This window comes from Haliotis rubra, unplaced genomic scaffold (assembly GCF_003918875.1).
Source record: "Haliotis rubra isolate DU_JTF1 unplaced genomic scaffold, ASM391887v1 Scf174, whole genome shotgun sequence".
Lineage (NCBI taxonomy): Eukaryota > Metazoa > Mollusca > Gastropoda > Lepetellida > Haliotidae > Haliotis > Haliotis rubra.
In genome coordinates, this window is record NW_025765714.1 from 33,220 (window position 1) to 50,869 (window position 17,650).

Sequence of the window (17,650 nt, forward strand, 5' to 3'; positions counted from 1 at the left end):
TTCCTATTTGGTCACCGTCAACTTTAACTAGGTAAGTGACCTTGATGGGGTTAGACTAACGGCGGCCATGTTTGCTTACAAACAGTGCAAACGATTGTTTGGTGTTTTTTTTAAAGATTATATAATTTAAAAAGACTACTATTTATAACGCAGGTTTATTCCAAAATAATAACGTCTAATAAAAGAATCTTCATATTCTTTCACCTTAATGTTTTCTTTTTTTAAATCTCGGAATGTGTGATTACATTACATATTTGTCAATTTATCAATGAATCGATGAAACTTTATGAATGAACGTTGTGTGTGAAAGTAGTTCCGGGATCCAATGAAAATGTACAAATATACGATCAACCAATCAACGTCGAGAATCACTAAATTGCACATGTGCAAATATCAAAAAGATATTACACGGGATTTCCTCACCCGTATGGGTAATAAATGCGAATAATACAACTACATTGTATTGTCTGACTACTTTTATATATCATGATTTGTCCCTGCACCTTTTGTGTTAGACTGTGGAGTGCACTGCCGGTAGGCACAGAGCTTGTGACGTAACCTTTGAAGGCCGAGGTGATACTGTTGAGGTAGCTCGACTTTCCCGCTCCTATCTGACCGACCAGGAGTATATTTGTGAACTTCAAACCACCAGGAGGCTTGAAACCTTCTAAGTCTCTTCGTAAAGACTGAAACATGAAACAGGGAAAAACACATCATATTGTATAATCATTATGACAGATCATACAATATTATACACATGATGACATATGTGTTCTCTTAATTCATCTTCGTGGGATTTTTTATAGCCAAGAACTATATTGTTTTAATGTTTGTACACTCTAAGGAGAAATCAATTGCACAAACTTTATTATTTTCTTAAACAGCATATAGAATCGTTTCGCCCTAGTTACACCGTTGATTGTTACAATTGCTAATGAAATATCACGGTTTATGTACCTCAACCGCCACTTGAGTGACATTTCGCCATGCCTTTTCAACATATTCATTGTCATCTGAAATAAAAATGTATGGAAACTGTAACCCGTCTCAGTTTAACGTGGAGAGGTCAAACCGCGAATCAGCGAGATAACCGCGTCTTGTTGATGTCTGGCGGTAAGTTTGATCCCTGCTAATCAACATGCAAAGATTTCGCAACGTTATGCTTTGGGCTCTTCGCAACGTTACAACAACGTTTCTTATAACTTGGTGTCACGATAGAGTTTTCCGTAAAACGTTTCCCTTTGAAGTTCCTTGTTCACTATTCAGCTACAGCTTCAGAAAACACAGCAAAGCAGCATGCAAACTGACGAATAAACATTGAAGTCGAATAAACATTGAAGTCGAATAAACATTGAAGTCAATGCTGCTTTGTTTCATATGGACTGTTTGATGAATAGAAAATGAGAGTTCTACGCCACCTATCGATGAAGCCGAGCTAATTATAGAAACAAGTCATTACAAGGTGTGGCGCAATACGCGGGCTATGTATAGTACAGGGAATCCCTTTGCTAAATATAGCGTGAGAGGCGCCAGCTACGAATGTGACCGTGATTGTTTCATCCTGTCTGAGGTTAGAAGTGAAAAAGCACAGACTAAACATAATGACAAGCTATGAATGCGGTAGCTCTTTATAAACGTTCATAGGTAATGGTTTGATATTCTAACAAGACAAGCAGGATTATATTATAGGAAAAAGAATGTTATTGTAAATCCGATTGAGAGAGAAGCTGGGTCAAACATTGTGAGACGCCGGCTCGCTTCAGACGCCTATTGTAAACAAACTCTACTGGATGATTCATAGCCTTACACTGATGCTTATAAAGCCAGGTGGTTATTGTTACAAATGTAAAAATCCTAGTCTAAAGATAGTGAGAAAGGTTATATATTGAGACCATAAGTAGGAAGGAAATAATAAGGATTTTCTCAATAGCTTTCTCCAAAGGTTATACAAGTGATCGTAAACTCTCAACTACTGTAAGTGAAATGGGAACACTGTTTCAAACACTCGCTGCGTTTTTTGATGACGAATCGTGTATACTGGATAATAATATTACGATATGCGTGATCCAGTTCTGTATCTTTCGTAGACTGTGTGTGCAGGTTGAAACATGAGTGGTATGTGAAGTGATGTTTTCACCTAAGCAGTTATCTCCCTTTCCTATTTAATTTCTATGCGATAACTAATGTTCACTTATGCTGGTTGCATGGTTTCTATATAAAGCGGTCGACAGTGTTGGCGGGTTATTCAAACTGCTGTCAGCACGGAGTAAGGACCGCGAGGGAACTCCCTACAAATACTGCAGGGTGAAAGAAACATTTTGAAAGGTAAGTGAGCAGCACCACTGCCTAACCAACACATTTTTAGAATAATTTCAATCATGATTAGGTGACTGGGCTTGTTTAAACTATAATACTATTGCACTAGCACGTCTATTGTTGGCTGCAGTACGTCATTGTAAAAGTTACACTATAAGTCATGCCGTTGTATATAGTGAACAGTATTTAACACACTACCTCTTGTATTACAGAATGTCCGAAAAACAAAGGTTTCTTGACAGTGTGGATTCTTTGTCTGATTTAGAGAAATGGGCTGCAGAGAATGAATTGATAAATGATGCTGATGTGAATTTAAAACGTATTGAACTGCTTGCAAATAACATTAGCCATAGGGAAAATGTGACACCCTCTCAAGCACAGCACACTTGTCATACATGCAGGAAGACATTCACACAGAAGAGAAATCTTCTCCGCCATGTTAGGACAGTGCACAACGACGAGAGATATAACTGTGAGCAATGTGGAAAATGTTATTCCCGCCTGGATGCACTTCAAAGTCACAAATGTGAAACTACTCTGAAGAGGAAGGGAAGTGAAACAGCTACAGAAACCTTGGCGAAACGTCCCTGTCTGCAGCCTAAGAGTGACAGCAACATTCCAGCCAGATATGCTATCTGTATTTGGTGTGGCCATTGTAAATGCTTACTGCCAAACAAGCTATTCTGCATGAGTTGTTCGCACTCAGGTCGCGAGTGCATGAGTTGCCACCGTCCTCTCCCTGAGCGCTTCTACAGTGAGCGTGTGGACCAGTGTGATGGCTGTGTGAGACGTCGTCAACGTTATGAAGCAAGGCAGGGCAATCAGACTGGTGGAGGTCAAAGGTCAGCACTGGAAGGCTCACTGAGAACAACAACAATCACCCCTAGGGAAGCTAATAATGTGGATATCCTACAATTTCTAGCAGATGAAGAGACAAATATTGTTGATATCCTTCAGGATTTTATGTCAGAAAAGACAGGTATGAAGTGGTTTCTCACTCTAAAGTTGAAATATATCAAGTATGACGAAAATAACCAAAGTCATTTGGCTGAACCTGTTCTGAGAAGTACCAATTTTTGGGTGAGTAACCTATCAGAAATTAATGAGCAGTTAGCTGAAGCTTTCCAAAAACTGTACACATCTTCTCAAGAGTTTCAAGCCGAGGGCAGTGGTGGATCTTAGACCACATCATTCATCTTGAAGTGAATACAGCTGAATATGTCCCCTTGTCAGCATCCAGTTACATTCCTTTACCCAAATACTTGAAAAATAAAAAAGCTATTTTGAACATCCAAAACAATGATCAGAAATGTTTTGTCTGGTCTATTCTTGCGGCCTTGCACTCATTGCCATTTACTGAGCATACCAATAGAGTGTCAAAATATGTAGGATATGAATCAGAATCGAATATGTGTGGGATTGATATGCCTCTCCCTCTTTCTCAAATTTCCAAATTTGAAAACCAAAATGATATTTCTGTCAATGTTTATGGCTATGATGAGAAAGATGGAGTATTTCCACTTCATGTCAGTAAGCACAGGCGTGATAAGACAGTAGATTTATTACTACTGAGTCAGGGAGAAAAGAGGCATTTCTGTTTGATTAAAAACTTTAGCAGACTGATGGGAGACAGAACAAATCATGATGGAGCTGCTTTCTATTGCAGACACTGTCTTCATGGGTTCACCCAAAGGGATCTGTTAGAGAGTCATACCCCTATTGCTATGATCATAACATACAGAAAATAAAAATGCCTGAGGGAGAAAAAGCATGGGTAGCTTTCAAAAACATTCAGAATCAGCTCCGAGTGCCTTTTGTCATTTATGCTGATTTTGAATCTATGACCAAACCAGTGAGTGGGTGTCAGCCTAATCCAGACAGCTCCTTTACTTCGGTCTATCAAAAACATGAACCCTCTGGCTTTTGTTACAAAGTAGTTTCTACTAATCCAGACTATCATCAACCTGCAGTGGTGTATAGGGGTCCTAATGTCATAGCTCATTTCATTGATTGTTTGTTGAATGAGGAAAAAGCAATTCAAGAAAAGTTGAAAGAAACCTTTCCCATCCATATGACAGAGGCTGATGAGGTAGCATTTCAGGAGGCTGACACATGTCATATCTGTCAGCAAGCATTTGATGTAAAGTCGATAAAAGTGAGGGGATCATGACCATTTGAAGAAAGTCAATAATTTTCGGGCTGCTGCTCATCAAAACTGCAATCTTCAGTTGAAGTTCAAAAAAAGTATAAGACATCAAGAGAAAAAGAATAAAGGAAAGAAAGGGAGTGAAGACGAGCAATTCTTCATGCCTATAATCTTCCATAACTTGAAGAATTTTGATAGTCATATCTTGTTAAAACATTTAGACAAAAGCTACAAAGGAAAACTGGAGTGCATTGCGCAAAATTTGGAGAAATATATTTCTTTCTCGTTGGGTAGATTAAGATTTATTGACTCTCTTCAATTTCTTCAGACATCCCTGGACACTTTGGTTAGCAATATGGTAAAAGACTGTTCGGATGAGATTAAAAATAAAAAGGTTATAAACTTGGATAAATGTGCCACTAAATTCAAACATTTATTCTGGGAATATGGCAATGATGAACAAAGGAAATTACTCTTGCGAAAGGGGTTTATCCATACGACTTCATGAATGATGAATCCAAATTTAGACTGAATCATCTCCCAAAACAGGAGGACTTTTACAATAGGTTGACCGAGAGTTCTATTTCTGATGAGGATTATGCTCATGCCCAACAAGTTTGGTCAACTTTTCAAATACAAAACTTGGGAGAGTACCATGATTTGTATATGAAAACTGATGTTTTACTTTTGGCTGACGTATTTGATGACTTTAGAGACATGTGCCTTGAAAACTATGATCTAGACAGCGCTCACTATTATACTATTCCTGGGTTTGGATGGTATGCCATGTTGAAAATGGATCAAGTGGAGCTTGAACTCTTGACAGATATCGAAAAACATCTCACGCTGGAAAGAGGATTGAGGGGTGGCATATCTTGTATATCAACAAAACATGTTTCCAGTAATAACCCTCTTATGAAAACCAGAACGTTTAATCCCGATGATCCCATAAACTAACTCATGTACTGGGATGCTAACAACCTGTATGGGTGGGCCACGTCTCAAGCCCTACCTGAACGAGAGTTTCAGTGGGTGGAGAATGTAGACCAAATTGGTGTTATGAATATACGCCCTGATGCTGATATCGGCTATATCCTTGAGGTAAATTTAGAATACCCCTCTCACTTGCATGATCTCCCTTAGCCGCTGAACCCATGGTAGTCGCACATGACATGCTTTCTGAACACTCTCAGAAACTGAAAGGGGAACAAAAACTGAAGGGTAAACCCGTGAAGAAACTGGTTCCCAATTTGTTCAACAAATAAAACTATGTATTGCACTACAGGAATTTACAATTCTATTTGAATCATGGCATGGCTCTATCCAAAATCCACAGAGCTATTCAATCTCCCTGGCTCAAACCGTTCATTGGCTTCAATACAGAGAAGAGAAAACAAGCTGAAACAGAAAAAGACTTTTTAAACTGTTAAATAATTCTTGTGTTGGTCGTTCCATGGTGAATGTAAGAAAGCATGTGAATATGGAGCTGGTGAATTCAGCCAAGTGTCTCAAAAAGCTTTGTGCCAAGCCCACTTTTGATGCTTTTAAAATATTTAACCCAGACTTGGCAGCAGTTCACTTGAAAAGAGTCACCCTGACCCTAAACCAACCTGTATATTCAGGCTTTTCTATCTTGGACCTCTCAAAGCTAGTGATGTATGACTTTCACTACAATTTCATCAAGCCTAAATATGGGGAGAAATCATTGCTATGCTTCACAGACACTGACTCCTTATGTTACAAAATTGAAACCCCTGATATGTATGCTGACATGGGAGAACATATGCATCTGTTTGATTCCAGCAATTATAAGCCACTGCACCCTCTCTATTCCAAAAGCAATGCCAAAGTCTTGGCCAAGTTCAAGGACGAGATAGGAGGTTGTATCATGGAAGAGTTCATTGGGCTCCGGCCAAAACTGTATTCATTCTCTTTTGAACAAGAAGTTAAAAAGGATAAAAATGAAAGAGAACATGAGAATGATACAATTAAATTTGTTATTGCAGAAGAACAGAAAGCAAAAAGGGCTTCCAAAACTGTCACAAAAAGACAGCTGAGGCATGAACTTTACAAGCAGTGTCTCTGTGGTAAAACACAATTTCGACATGTCATGAATCAAATCAGGAGCTATGAACATCAACTGTATACAACCTCCATCAATAAAATAAGTCTCTCCCCTTTTTGATGACAAGCGTTATGTTTTAAAGGATGGGATCCATACACTAGCCATGGGCACTATAGAATCCATTCAGTGACTGAGTAAAGCACTTTTCTTTTCTGACAAAATATCATGAAGGGTATCTGTGTTGCTAACCTACATAACATCTAGCCCATACAACAACTATGTTGTTTGCCTAGAACTGGAGTATGTAAATATGGGAGGCAAGTTTGCTTTGATAAACAAGTGTAGGATTGTCATATTTGCTCATGTATAGTTTGATTTTATAGAATACATTTTGTATTTTCAAAATGCTGGCATAATGACTGTGTAAAGCCAAACAAGCCTCTGTATCTGTTTTCATGTTAATAAATACTTGTATGAATGCATGCCCATTGACCATTATGATTTATGATGTAAATAGATTGCATATGAAGGTTGGCTTTGAACATTTCATGATTCTCACGTTGTGTTATTCATGAAATAAAATGTGTTGACTTAACTCTGCGAGTTTGTTTTATCCCTTTGAGAAACAAAGTTTCTCTGTATCAAGTGAAGCTCATTGGTGACAGAACATATAAATCAACCATATACTGTTATTTACATCCTTTATTATATATGTACATGAGTATACATGGTATAAGGTTATACATATTCACATAAATACAGTGTGCATACAAGTAATACAATACAGACATCATATATTTATATAATACATAGATGCAAATTTGTGTAGAAGAGTTCACAGTTCATCATTATCTGTATCATCATGCTCAGACATGTCAACAAGTACTGAATCTTCAGCCTGGCTCAAGTCCTCATGAGAGAGAATATCATTCACGATAGGTCTCATCCACTGAGTGGTTTTAGCATCCATTTCTTTAGGGTACATGTGGGGATCCAGGGCTGTGATTTTCTTCAATATAGGCTTGAAGATGGGTCCATATCCGAAATAGCTGGCAAAACGAACGGCTGTCGCAAGTCTGTTAAGAAAAGTAGTTTGCCAGCATTTCTCCAATTCATCTTTCACTCTTTCCTTTATCCTCAAAGTCCTCCTTTTCCTTCCAGATGTCCTCCTTACATGCTTTCAAAGTGTGTTACCCCATGTATTCAACACCTTTCACTTCTCCCTCTCTCTATCAACTTTAGTACCTGTCTCTACTGGATGCAGGGTATCATTCTTAGTATCATCAGCTACATCCACCTTAGTTCGTTCTGCAGAGGCTCCCCACCATTTTCCTGGCACCAGGTCCTCACATGACGTTGAAAGTCATGGTTGTTTTCACATACAATACTACACTCGTCACATGAGGGCATGTTTTCGTCTTCTGAGACCACAGTATTCTCAACCAGCTTGGAGATGTTATCTCTGTCAGTGTCTGGAGTCAAATGATTAGGTGGTTCAGGTTGCTCCCCTGTTATAAATGTGCTCACTGCCTCAATGTGTTTTGATTCTGGTGGGGGATTTGCTATGTCTTTTATTATCCCTGAGGCCGAGGGTACTTCAGCTTTAGTTAGTATATTAGGTTGTTATCTCTCTAATTCGAGAGTGGCAGGTCGTCGATCAACATTCAGATTGCCATAGAGCTTTTGCATATCTGTCTCATAGACTGACATAAACCTATCTACATTGTTGGGGTAGATATGTCTGGCAAACAATTGGACTTGTAGTCTATCCACAGGTGAATTGAATAGAGTCACATAGTGAGAATTCAGAGCTATGTCATGTGACTCTTTCCCTCGTGGAAACAGATTTTGTAACAGTAGGAAGATAATGACATTCTTATGATGAGAGGTTCGAGTAAATAGCTGAGAAAATGCGTTTGTCATCCTTAGCTTCAGACATCATGTCATCCAACACAATCATGTTGTTATTTCTGGCATCCAAGAAGGTGGGGCCCTAAGGTATCGTCAAGTACATTTTAAGGAATTCCTTTCACAAACTTCACATGGTGTAACTGTTCACTGATCACCTGGTACAGGGGCTGCCATTGGGTATAGCACCAGATAAAGTGATTAGGTGCTGGCTGTATACATCCCTTCATGAGAAGGTTGCATATAAACATAGATTTTCCACTGCCAGTAGGGCCCACAACAACTGCATTAGAGGGGATGGTAAACTTGAAATGTTCTTTATCAGTGAATTGGTTGTTGTTTTGCTGGTTATACATTTGAGTTATTCGGCGGTGGTGGTAATTGCGGCAGCGGCTGTAATTGCCTCTGCGGCAGTGGCGGCGGTGGCGGATTTTCATAATCATTAATGTGCTTATGTCTCCTGTGTCTCAGCATAACATCTTTCCTTGAAAACCGTCTCTGACAATCTGGACATGTTGCTTCCATGGTGGTTCTGTATCCAATGAGAAGTGGATGACATCTATCCTTATTTATATACCCTGGAGGTCCTGCTCTGGGATCCAGCTGTTGAATTTCTTAGGATAACCCATCCATTTAACATACACCTCTTTTCTACCAGCTCTCTTTCTCTTCTTCAAGACGTTCTCTACCACATGGTGTCTGCAGACTTATAGACTTTCTGAAGTTCATTCGCATAAAAAGTACCTGTGATTGGATCCTCGGCCATGTCCTTGACTTTATAGACTGGTATTCCATCCCTGTAGTATCGTAGTATAGTAACAATAAAGATTTCCTCCGTCAATTTCTCCTGATAGTCACGTTGAAAGACATGTGTCAAATGTGACAGTCGCACCTGATCCCCTACTTTGAATTTAAAGGCTTTCCTTCTGGTTTCATTCATCTTCTCTGCTTTGGGGCTTGCCTTGTTTGATCAGTGGCTTAATGTACTGTTCTTTCCAAACAACAGATTCATTGTTTGCGTTAATATCAATGGGTGAACGTTCATTCAGCGATCTGTGAGGTCTCTGGTTATAATCTTTCACCAAGTCTTGCAAAACATCAATATAATGGTACGATTGTTTGTAAGTAAAAGTACCTGTACATACTCGCCTTAAGGGTTCGAATTACTCTCTCGGTATAAGAGAGTGACATTGTAGGTAATACCCTTGTTTGCTAAATATGATCTCACTTTCTTGTTATCAAATCCACGGCCTTTGTTAGATCTTATGAGCTGTGGAAGAGTAGCACGAGAAAATATCTTCTTCATAGCCTTAATGATGGTGTCTGGTGTTTTATTTTTATGGGGTTCCGCCCACAGAAATCGTGTGAATACATTGATAGCTATCAATAAGTATTTCACACTGTCATTGTCAGAAGCTATATTAGATACATCGGCCAAGTCAATATCCCACCGATTGTTCAAACCAGTTGAGATCACTTTGTTCCGCTTGAACTTGTATCTAAAAGGTCGCTGAAGCGAATAGGCATCTTGAGAAGCGAGCCACTTCCTGATGTGATGTAAGCTGATATCAAATTTTCCTTCCTTTTTCACCATGTGACATAACTTAGTTGAACCCGAGAAGGAGGCTGGGTGTTTGGGATTAAAGTAAATGCTGGACAAATACTCTTTCCATCCTTCAGCGGGCATGGTGAGAATACAAATGACATAAAAATAAACTGCATATGTTTTAATAAGAAACCATGTCTCATTCAGAAGCGATCAGTTTACACAGGCTATGACTGGCCGACTGTGTGACTAAGTGTCGATCTCACTGTACGAGCAGTGCTGTTGTGTAAGGTCTATAACGGTTTGTTTACACAGGTGACTCTACCTCGTCTCGCTATATTTGTGAGCTAGTTCCTCTCACCGTTGCATTCCACTTACTACATACTTGGTATGAAAAGATGTATGACGTTGATCTATTTATAGACTTTCCTATTTATTGTACAGTGAAATATAACAGTCCATACAATATCTCTTTTAAGATCTTAAGTACTGCTTCATTAAACAATTAATTATGAATACATGCTGGATTACGAGTCGTCTCCCTCCATCGTAGTCACAAGCCAGCTCTCGCTATCTTTAGACTTTGGGAACGTCATTTTCTAAAAATAGCCTGGTGTATTGCACCACACCTTGTAATGACGTGTTTCTATAATTAGCTCGGCTCCATCGATAGGTGGCGTAGAACTCTCATTTTCTATTCATCAACATAAAATGACCAGGCCACAACGTTGTGACAAAGTAATTCTGAGTCCACAAAATAACATTGTGACCATTGGTCTTCGAATCGCTGTTTGGACAATACTTTTTAAACATATAAAATCTAAACTTTTGCAATCGCATGTTGTTTTTATAAGTTACGATTAACATATACTTCAAATTTGACCGAGATCGGTGAAGAAATGAATTTTTAAGACCATTCTACCGGTACGCTTATATAAAATACACATATACTCATGCCAATAATGGTTGTCACCCCTTCAAATTTTTAATTGGAGAGGGGTGTGGGGTGGGGTGTGAGGTGTGTGTGGGGTTGGGGTGGGGAGGGGGTGACAACCATTATTGGCATGAGTATATGTAATGAGTGTTGCGGTAGAATTTTCTCAAAAATTCATTTCTTCACCGATCTCGGTCAAATTTGAAATTTGATGTTAATCATTACGCATAAAAACGATGTACGATTGCAACAGTCTAGAATATATATTTTGTCTTAAATACTGTCCAAACAGTGATTCGAACCCCTGTGGTTGTGACAACGTAAATTGTGGCATAATATTTCAGTGATACTATTGGATCGGCGGGGTATATACATACTTGGTTCAGGTTAACCGGTATCTGGCAGAGTGATCAACGATGCATAAATCAAACCACCAAATCCTATTTATTTAAAGCGTTAAGTCCTGGGTGGTTTTCCGACCGGCAGTGATTGCGCCCATACAACAGAATATACGCTCGACTTTGATAAATCGCCATCACGGCTTGGAGATATAACGTACTCCAGCGAACAACTCCGATTACCTACCCAAAACAATAGCCGTGAAGGACAATAGCCGTGAGAGTAATGTGAAGTTTCGCTGAATACAATGGATGAAACCAGCTCTTCTCAAAAACTGGTAGGTAATTGTAAGCAGACAAATATTTACTTGACAACGGTTAAACTTACCAATGACAAGAAATACCTCGAACTTCACAACCTCCTCTTGACCGTCTGTGAAGTTTACACTTTGGCGTACTTCAGGGCTGTATGCTTGGCCTATTGCTGTTCGCACTGTGACGCCCGCCTTGTGACCAGTGTCCGTCTGCGTGACAATATCCTTCGTTCCGTCGGCTTGACCACCTCCAAATGTTGGTCCATAGTCGCTGTGGCAATAGATAGCACAACGATGGGCTTCAACAGGGTACTTCTTCGGGTTGAAAGTGGCCCTTTTGAAAAGCTGGAACAGAAAAGCTCTTTTGTCGTGCTTGTATTCTTGGTTAGAAGAGGGCTGCCAAGTCTGTCGCGTATAGCCACCTGGAATATCAGACAAGAATCTGTCAACACATGAAGATGCATTTAGCTGAAACTATAATCCATTGTGTTTTCATCACGTTGTGACTTGTGCCTTGTGTGAAATTTGTAATAACTTTCGATTTAAGGTTCAATTCTCAACATGGGTACAAGGTGTGAAGCCCATTTCTGGTGTCCCCAACCGTGTTATTGCTGGAATATTGCTAAAAGCGGCGTAAAATTAAACTGACTCGCTCACTTGTATCTTGCTGAGAATGATCTTCAAAGGGTTTTTTTAACGCGGAAACTCCTTGAAGTGACGTAATGAAAAGTCGGCGTTTGAAGTATGTAGAGGATTTACATTAGTCATTGCGAGATCAGTCTTGGAATATTTACTAGTTAGCTCAGTTCGAGTTTATGGTGTGGAACGTTCTCTATTAATATAGCCGTACCGAAAACACTGTCGCCATTGGTGTAGAAGATAGTAACAGTGGGTTCACTTTTGTCACAGCGCTTATGAAACTCTTCGATCTGATTGTAGTACTGGGAACTGTCAAACAGGATCTTGAACTTATGGCTCTCCCCAAGCCACTCCTTCAGCATTTCCCGGCACAGGGGGTTGAATGACATCGCCATACTGATCTGGTGATTAAAACAGAACATATGTTTAGGTTACTGCCTTGGTGTCTGAAACAGTACATATGTTTAGGTTACTCCACTGGTGTCTTGAACAGTACATATGTTTAGGTTACTCCAGTGGTGTCTGGAACAGTACATATGTTTAGGTTACTCCAGTGGTGTCTGGAACAGTACATATGTTTAGGTTACTCCAGTGGTGTCTGTGAACAGTACATATGTTTAGGTTACTCCACTGGTGTCTAGAACAGTACATATGTTTAGGTTACTCCAGTGGTGTTCTGGAACAGCACATATGTTTAGGTTACTACATGGTGTCTAGAACAGTACATATGTTTAGGTTACAGCACTGGTGTCTAGAACAGTACATATGTTTAGGTTACAGCACTGGTGTCTAGAACAGTACATATGTTTAGGTTACAGCACTGGTGTCTAGAACAGTACATATGTTTAGGTTACAGCACTGGTGTCTAGAACAGTACGCATGTTTAGGTTACTGCAATGGTGTCTAGAACTGTACATATGTTAAGGTTACTGCACTGGTGTCTGGAACAGTACATATGTTTAGGTTACTCCACTGGTGTCTGGAATAGTACATATGTTTAGGTTACTCCACTGGTGTCTAGAACAGTACATATGTTTAGGTTACTCCACTGGTGTCTAGAACAGTACATATGTTTAGGTTACAGCACTGGTGTCTGGAACAACACATATGTTTGGGTTACAGCACTGGTGTCTAGAACAGTACATATGTTTAGGTTACTCCACTGGTGTCTAGAACAGTACATATGTTTAGGTTACAGCACTGGTGTCTGGAACAGTACATATGTTTAGGTTACTCCACTGGTGTCTTGAACAGTACATATGTTTAGGTTACTCCACTGGTGTCTGGAACAGTACATATGTTTAGGTTACTCCACTGGTGTCTAGAACAGTACATATGTTTAGGTTACTGCACTGGTGTCTAGAACTGTACATATGTTTAGGTTACTGCACTGGTGTCTAGAACAGTACATATGTTTAGGTTACTCCACTGGTGTCTAGAATAATACATATGTTTAGGTTACTCCACTGGTGTCTAGAACAGTACATATGTTTAGGTTACAGCACTGGTGTCTAGAGCAGTACATATGTTTAGGTTACAGCACTGGTGTCCAGAGAAACACCTGTTTCGGTTACAGCACTGGTGTATAGAGCAGTACACGTTTAGGTTACAGCACTGGTGTCTAAAACAGTACATATGTTTAGGTTACAGCACTGGTGTCTAGAGAAACACACATGTTTAGGTTACAGCACTGGTGTCTAGAACAGTACACATGTTTAGGTTACAGCACTGGTGTCTAGAACTGTACATATGTTAAGGTTACAGCACTGGTGTCTAGAACAGTACGCATGTTTAGGTTACTCCAATGGTGTCTAGAACTGTACATATGTTAAGGTTACTGCACTGGTGTCTAGAACACTACATATGTTTAGGTTACTGCACTGGTGTCTAGAACTGTACATATGTTAAGGTTACTGCACTGGTGTCTAGAACAGTACATATGTTTAGGTTACTGCACTGGTGTCTAGAACTGTACATATGTTAAGGTTACTGCACTGGTGTCTAGAACAGTACATATGTTAAGGTTACTGCACTGGTGTCTAGAACAGTACATATGTTTAGGTTACTGCACTGGTGTCTAGAACAGTACATATGTTTAGGTTACTCCACTGGTGTCTAGAACAGTACATATGTTTAGGTTACTGCACTGGTGTCTAGAACAGTACATATGTTTAGGTTACTCCACTGGTGTCTGGAACAGTACATATGTTTAGGTTACTCCACTGGTGTCTTGAACAGTACATATGTTTAGGTTACTCCACTGGTGTCTAGGGAACAGTACATATGTTTAGGTTACTCCACTGGTGTCTAGAACAGTACATATGTTTAGGTTACTCCACTGGTGTCTAGAACAGTACATATGTTTAGGTTACAGCACTGGTGTCTAGAACAGTACATATGTTTAGGTTACAGCACTGGTGTCTAAAGCAGTACATATCTTAAGGTTACAACACTGGTGTCTAGAGAAACACCAGTTTCGGTTACAGCACTGGTGTCTAGAACAGTACACGTTTAGGTTACAGCACTGGTGTCTAAAACAGTACATATGTTTAGGTTACAGCACTGGTGTCTAGAGAAACACACATGTTTAGGTTACAGCACTGGTGTCTAGAACAGTACATATGTTTAGGTTACAGCACTGGTTTCTAGAACTGTACATATGTTAAGGTTACTGCACTGGTGTCTAGAGCAATGCACATGTTTAGGTTACAGCACTGGTGTCTAGAGAAAACACATATGTTTAGGTTACAGCACTGGTGTCTAGAACAGTACACATGTTTAGGTTACAGCACTGGTGTCTAGAATAACACACATGTTTAGGTTACAACACTGGTGTCTAGAACAGTACATATGTTTAGGTTACTCCACTGGTGTCTAGAATAATACATATGTTTAGGTTACAGCACTGGTGTCTAGAACAGTACATATGTTTAGGTTACTCCACTGGTGTCTAGAACAGTACACATGTTTAGGTTACAGCACTGGTGTCTAGAACAGTACATATGTTTAGGTTACAGCACTGGTGTCTAGAATAATACATATGTTTAGGTTACTGCACTGGTGTCTAGAACAGTACATATGTTTAGGTTACAGCACTGGTGTCTAGAGAAACACATATGTTTAGGTTACAGCACTGGTGTCTAGAACAGTACACATGTTTAGTTTACTCCACTGGTGTCTAGAGAAACACACGTTTCGTTTACAGCACTGGTGTCTAGAACAGTACTCATGTTTAGGTTACAGCACTGTTGTCAGAGAGAAACAAACATGTTTAGGTTACAGTGCTGGTGTCTAGAACAGTACACATGTTTAGGTTAGATCACTGGTGTCTAGAGAAACACACATGGTTAGGTTACAACACTGGTGTCTCTAGAGCAGTACATATATTTAGGTTACAGCACTGGTGTCTAGAACAGTACACATGTTTAGGTTACAGCACTGGTGTCTAGAACAGTACACATGTTTAGGTTACAGCACTGGTGTCTAGAACAGTACACATGTTTAGGTTACAGCACTGGTGTCTAGAACAGTACACATGTTTAGGTTACAGCACCGGTGTCTAGAACAGTACACATGTTTCTGTTACAGCACTGGTGTCTAGAACAGGACACATGTTTCAGTTACAGCACTGGTGCCTAGAACAGTACACATGTTTCGGTTACAGCACTGGTGTCTAGAATTGTACATATGTTTCGGTTACAGCACTGGTGTCTAGAACAGTACACGTGTTTCGGTTACAGCACTGGTGTTTAAAACAGTACATATGTTTAGGTTACTCCACTGGTGTCTAGAACACTACATATGTTTAGGTTACTGCACTGGTGTCTAGAACTGTACATATGTTAAGGTTACTGCACTGGTGTCTAGAGCAATGCAATGTTAAGTTACATATCTTACAAGGTTACAGGTTACAACACTGGTGTCTAGAGAAACACCAGTTTCGGTTACAGCACTGGTGTATAGAACAGTACACGTTTAGGTTACAGCACTGGTGTCTAGAACAGTACATATGTTTAGGTTACAGCACTGGTGTCTAGAGCAACACACATGTTTAGGTTACAGCACTGGTGTCTAGAACAGTACATATGTTTAGGTTACAGCACTGGTGTCTAGAACAGTACATATGTTAAGGTTACTGCACTGGTGTCTAGAACAATGCACATGTTTAGGTTACAGCACTGGTGTCTAGAATAACACACATGTTTAGGTTACAGCACTGGTGTCTAGAACAGTACACATCTTTAGGTTACACACTGGTGTCTAGAAACACACACATGTTTAGGTTACAGCACTGGTGTCTAGAACAGTACATATGTTTAGGTTACTCCACTGGTGTCTAGAATAATACATATGTTTAGGTTACAGCACTGGTGTCTAGAACAGTACATATGTTTAGGTTACAGCACTGGTGTCTGGAACAGTACACATGTTTAGGTTACAGCACTGGTGTCTAGAACAGTACATATGTTTAGGTTACAGCACTGGTGTCTAGAATAATACATATGTTTAGGTTACTGCACTGGTGTCTAGAACAGTACATATGTTTAGGTTACAGCACTGGTGTCTAGAATAACACACATGTTTAGGTTACAGCACTGGTGTCTAGAACAGTACATATGTTTAGGTTACTCCACTGGTGTCTAGAGCAAACACACGTTTCGTTTACAGCACTGGTGTCTAGAGCAGTACTCATGTTTAGGTTACAGCACTGTTGTGTGAGAGAAACACACATGTTTAGGTTACAGTGCTGGTGTCTAGAGCAGTACACATGTTTAGGTTAGATCACTGGTGTCTAGAGAAACACACATGGTTTAGGTTACAACACTGGTGTCTAGAGCAGTACACATATTTAGGTTACAGCACTGGTGTCTAGAACAGTACACATGTTTAGGTTACAGCACTGGTGTCTAGAACAGTACACATGTTTAGGTTACAGCACTGGTGTCTAGAACAGTACACATGTTTAGGTTACAGCACTGGTGTCTAGAACAGTACACATGTTTCGGTTACAGCACCGGTGTCTAGAACAGTACACATGTTTCTGTTACAGCACTGGTGTCTAGAACAGGACACATGTTTCAGTTACAGCACTGGTGCCTAGAACAGTACACATGTTTAGGTTACAGCACTGGTGTCTAGAATTGTACATATGTTTCGGTTACAGCACTGGTGTCTAGAACAGTACATGTTTCGGTTACAGCACTGGTGTTTAAAACAGTACATATGTTTAGGTTACTCCACTGGTGTCTAGAACACTACATATGTTTAGGTTACTGCACTGGTGTCTAGAACTGTACATATGTTAAGGTTACTGCACTGGTGTCTAGAACAGTACATATGTTAAGGTTACTGCACTGGTGTCTAGAACAGTACATATGTTTAGGTTACAGCACTGGTGTCTAGAACAGTACATATGTTTAGGTTACAGCACTGGTGTCTAGAAC

The 17,650-nt window shown here is 39.7% G+C and overlaps 3 protein-coding genes across 3 annotated transcripts in view; 1 reads left to right on the forward strand and 2 right to left on the reverse strand.

The window, feature by feature from the left end:
• LOC124272862 (interferon-induced protein 44-like) overlaps nucleotides 1–17,650 on the reverse strand; it is a 44,254-nt gene that overhangs the window by 17,100 nt on the left and 9,504 nt on the right. Inside the window, exons 2-5 of the mRNA XM_046708086.1 lie at nucleotides 12,418–12,607; nucleotides 11,642–11,989; nucleotides 958–1,013; nucleotides 504–686 (exon numbers count right to left, since the gene is read on the reverse strand). Coding sequence (XP_046564042.1) covers nucleotides 504–686; nucleotides 958–1,013; nucleotides 11,642–11,989; nucleotides 12,418–12,601 — 771 coding nt within the window. The 5' untranslated portion in view covers nucleotides 12,602–12,607. The remainder of the gene's footprint in view (nucleotides 1–503; nucleotides 687–957; nucleotides 1,014–11,641; nucleotides 11,990–12,417; nucleotides 12,608–17,650) is intronic.
• Nucleotides 2,181–3,608, forward strand: LOC124272881 (zinc finger protein 790-like). The gene is made up of 2 exons (XM_046708101.1): nucleotides 2,181–2,325; nucleotides 2,529–3,608. The coding sequence occupies exon 2, from the start codon at nucleotides 2,530–2,532 to the stop codon at nucleotides 3,496–3,498; it is 969 nt and encodes a 322-aa protein (XP_046564057.1). The 5' UTR covers nucleotides 2,181–2,325; nucleotide 2,529; the 3' UTR covers nucleotides 3,499–3,608.
• LOC124272879 (interferon-induced protein 44-like) overlaps nucleotides 10,144–17,650 on the reverse strand; it is a 29,255-nt gene continuing 21,748 nt past the window's right edge. Inside the window, exons 8-9 of the mRNA XM_046708098.1 lie at nucleotides 10,869–10,879; nucleotides 10,144–10,159 (exon numbers count right to left, since the gene is read on the reverse strand). The gene's annotated coding sequence lies outside the window, so the exon portion shown is untranslated. The remainder of the gene's footprint in view (nucleotides 10,160–10,868; nucleotides 10,880–17,650) is intronic.

What these genes read in the sequence shown, in the direction of transcription:
- LOC124272881 (XM_046708101.1), top strand. Translation starts at nt 2,530, where the DNA reads ATGTCCGAAAAACAAAGGTTTCTTGACAGTGTGGATTCTTTGTCTGAT.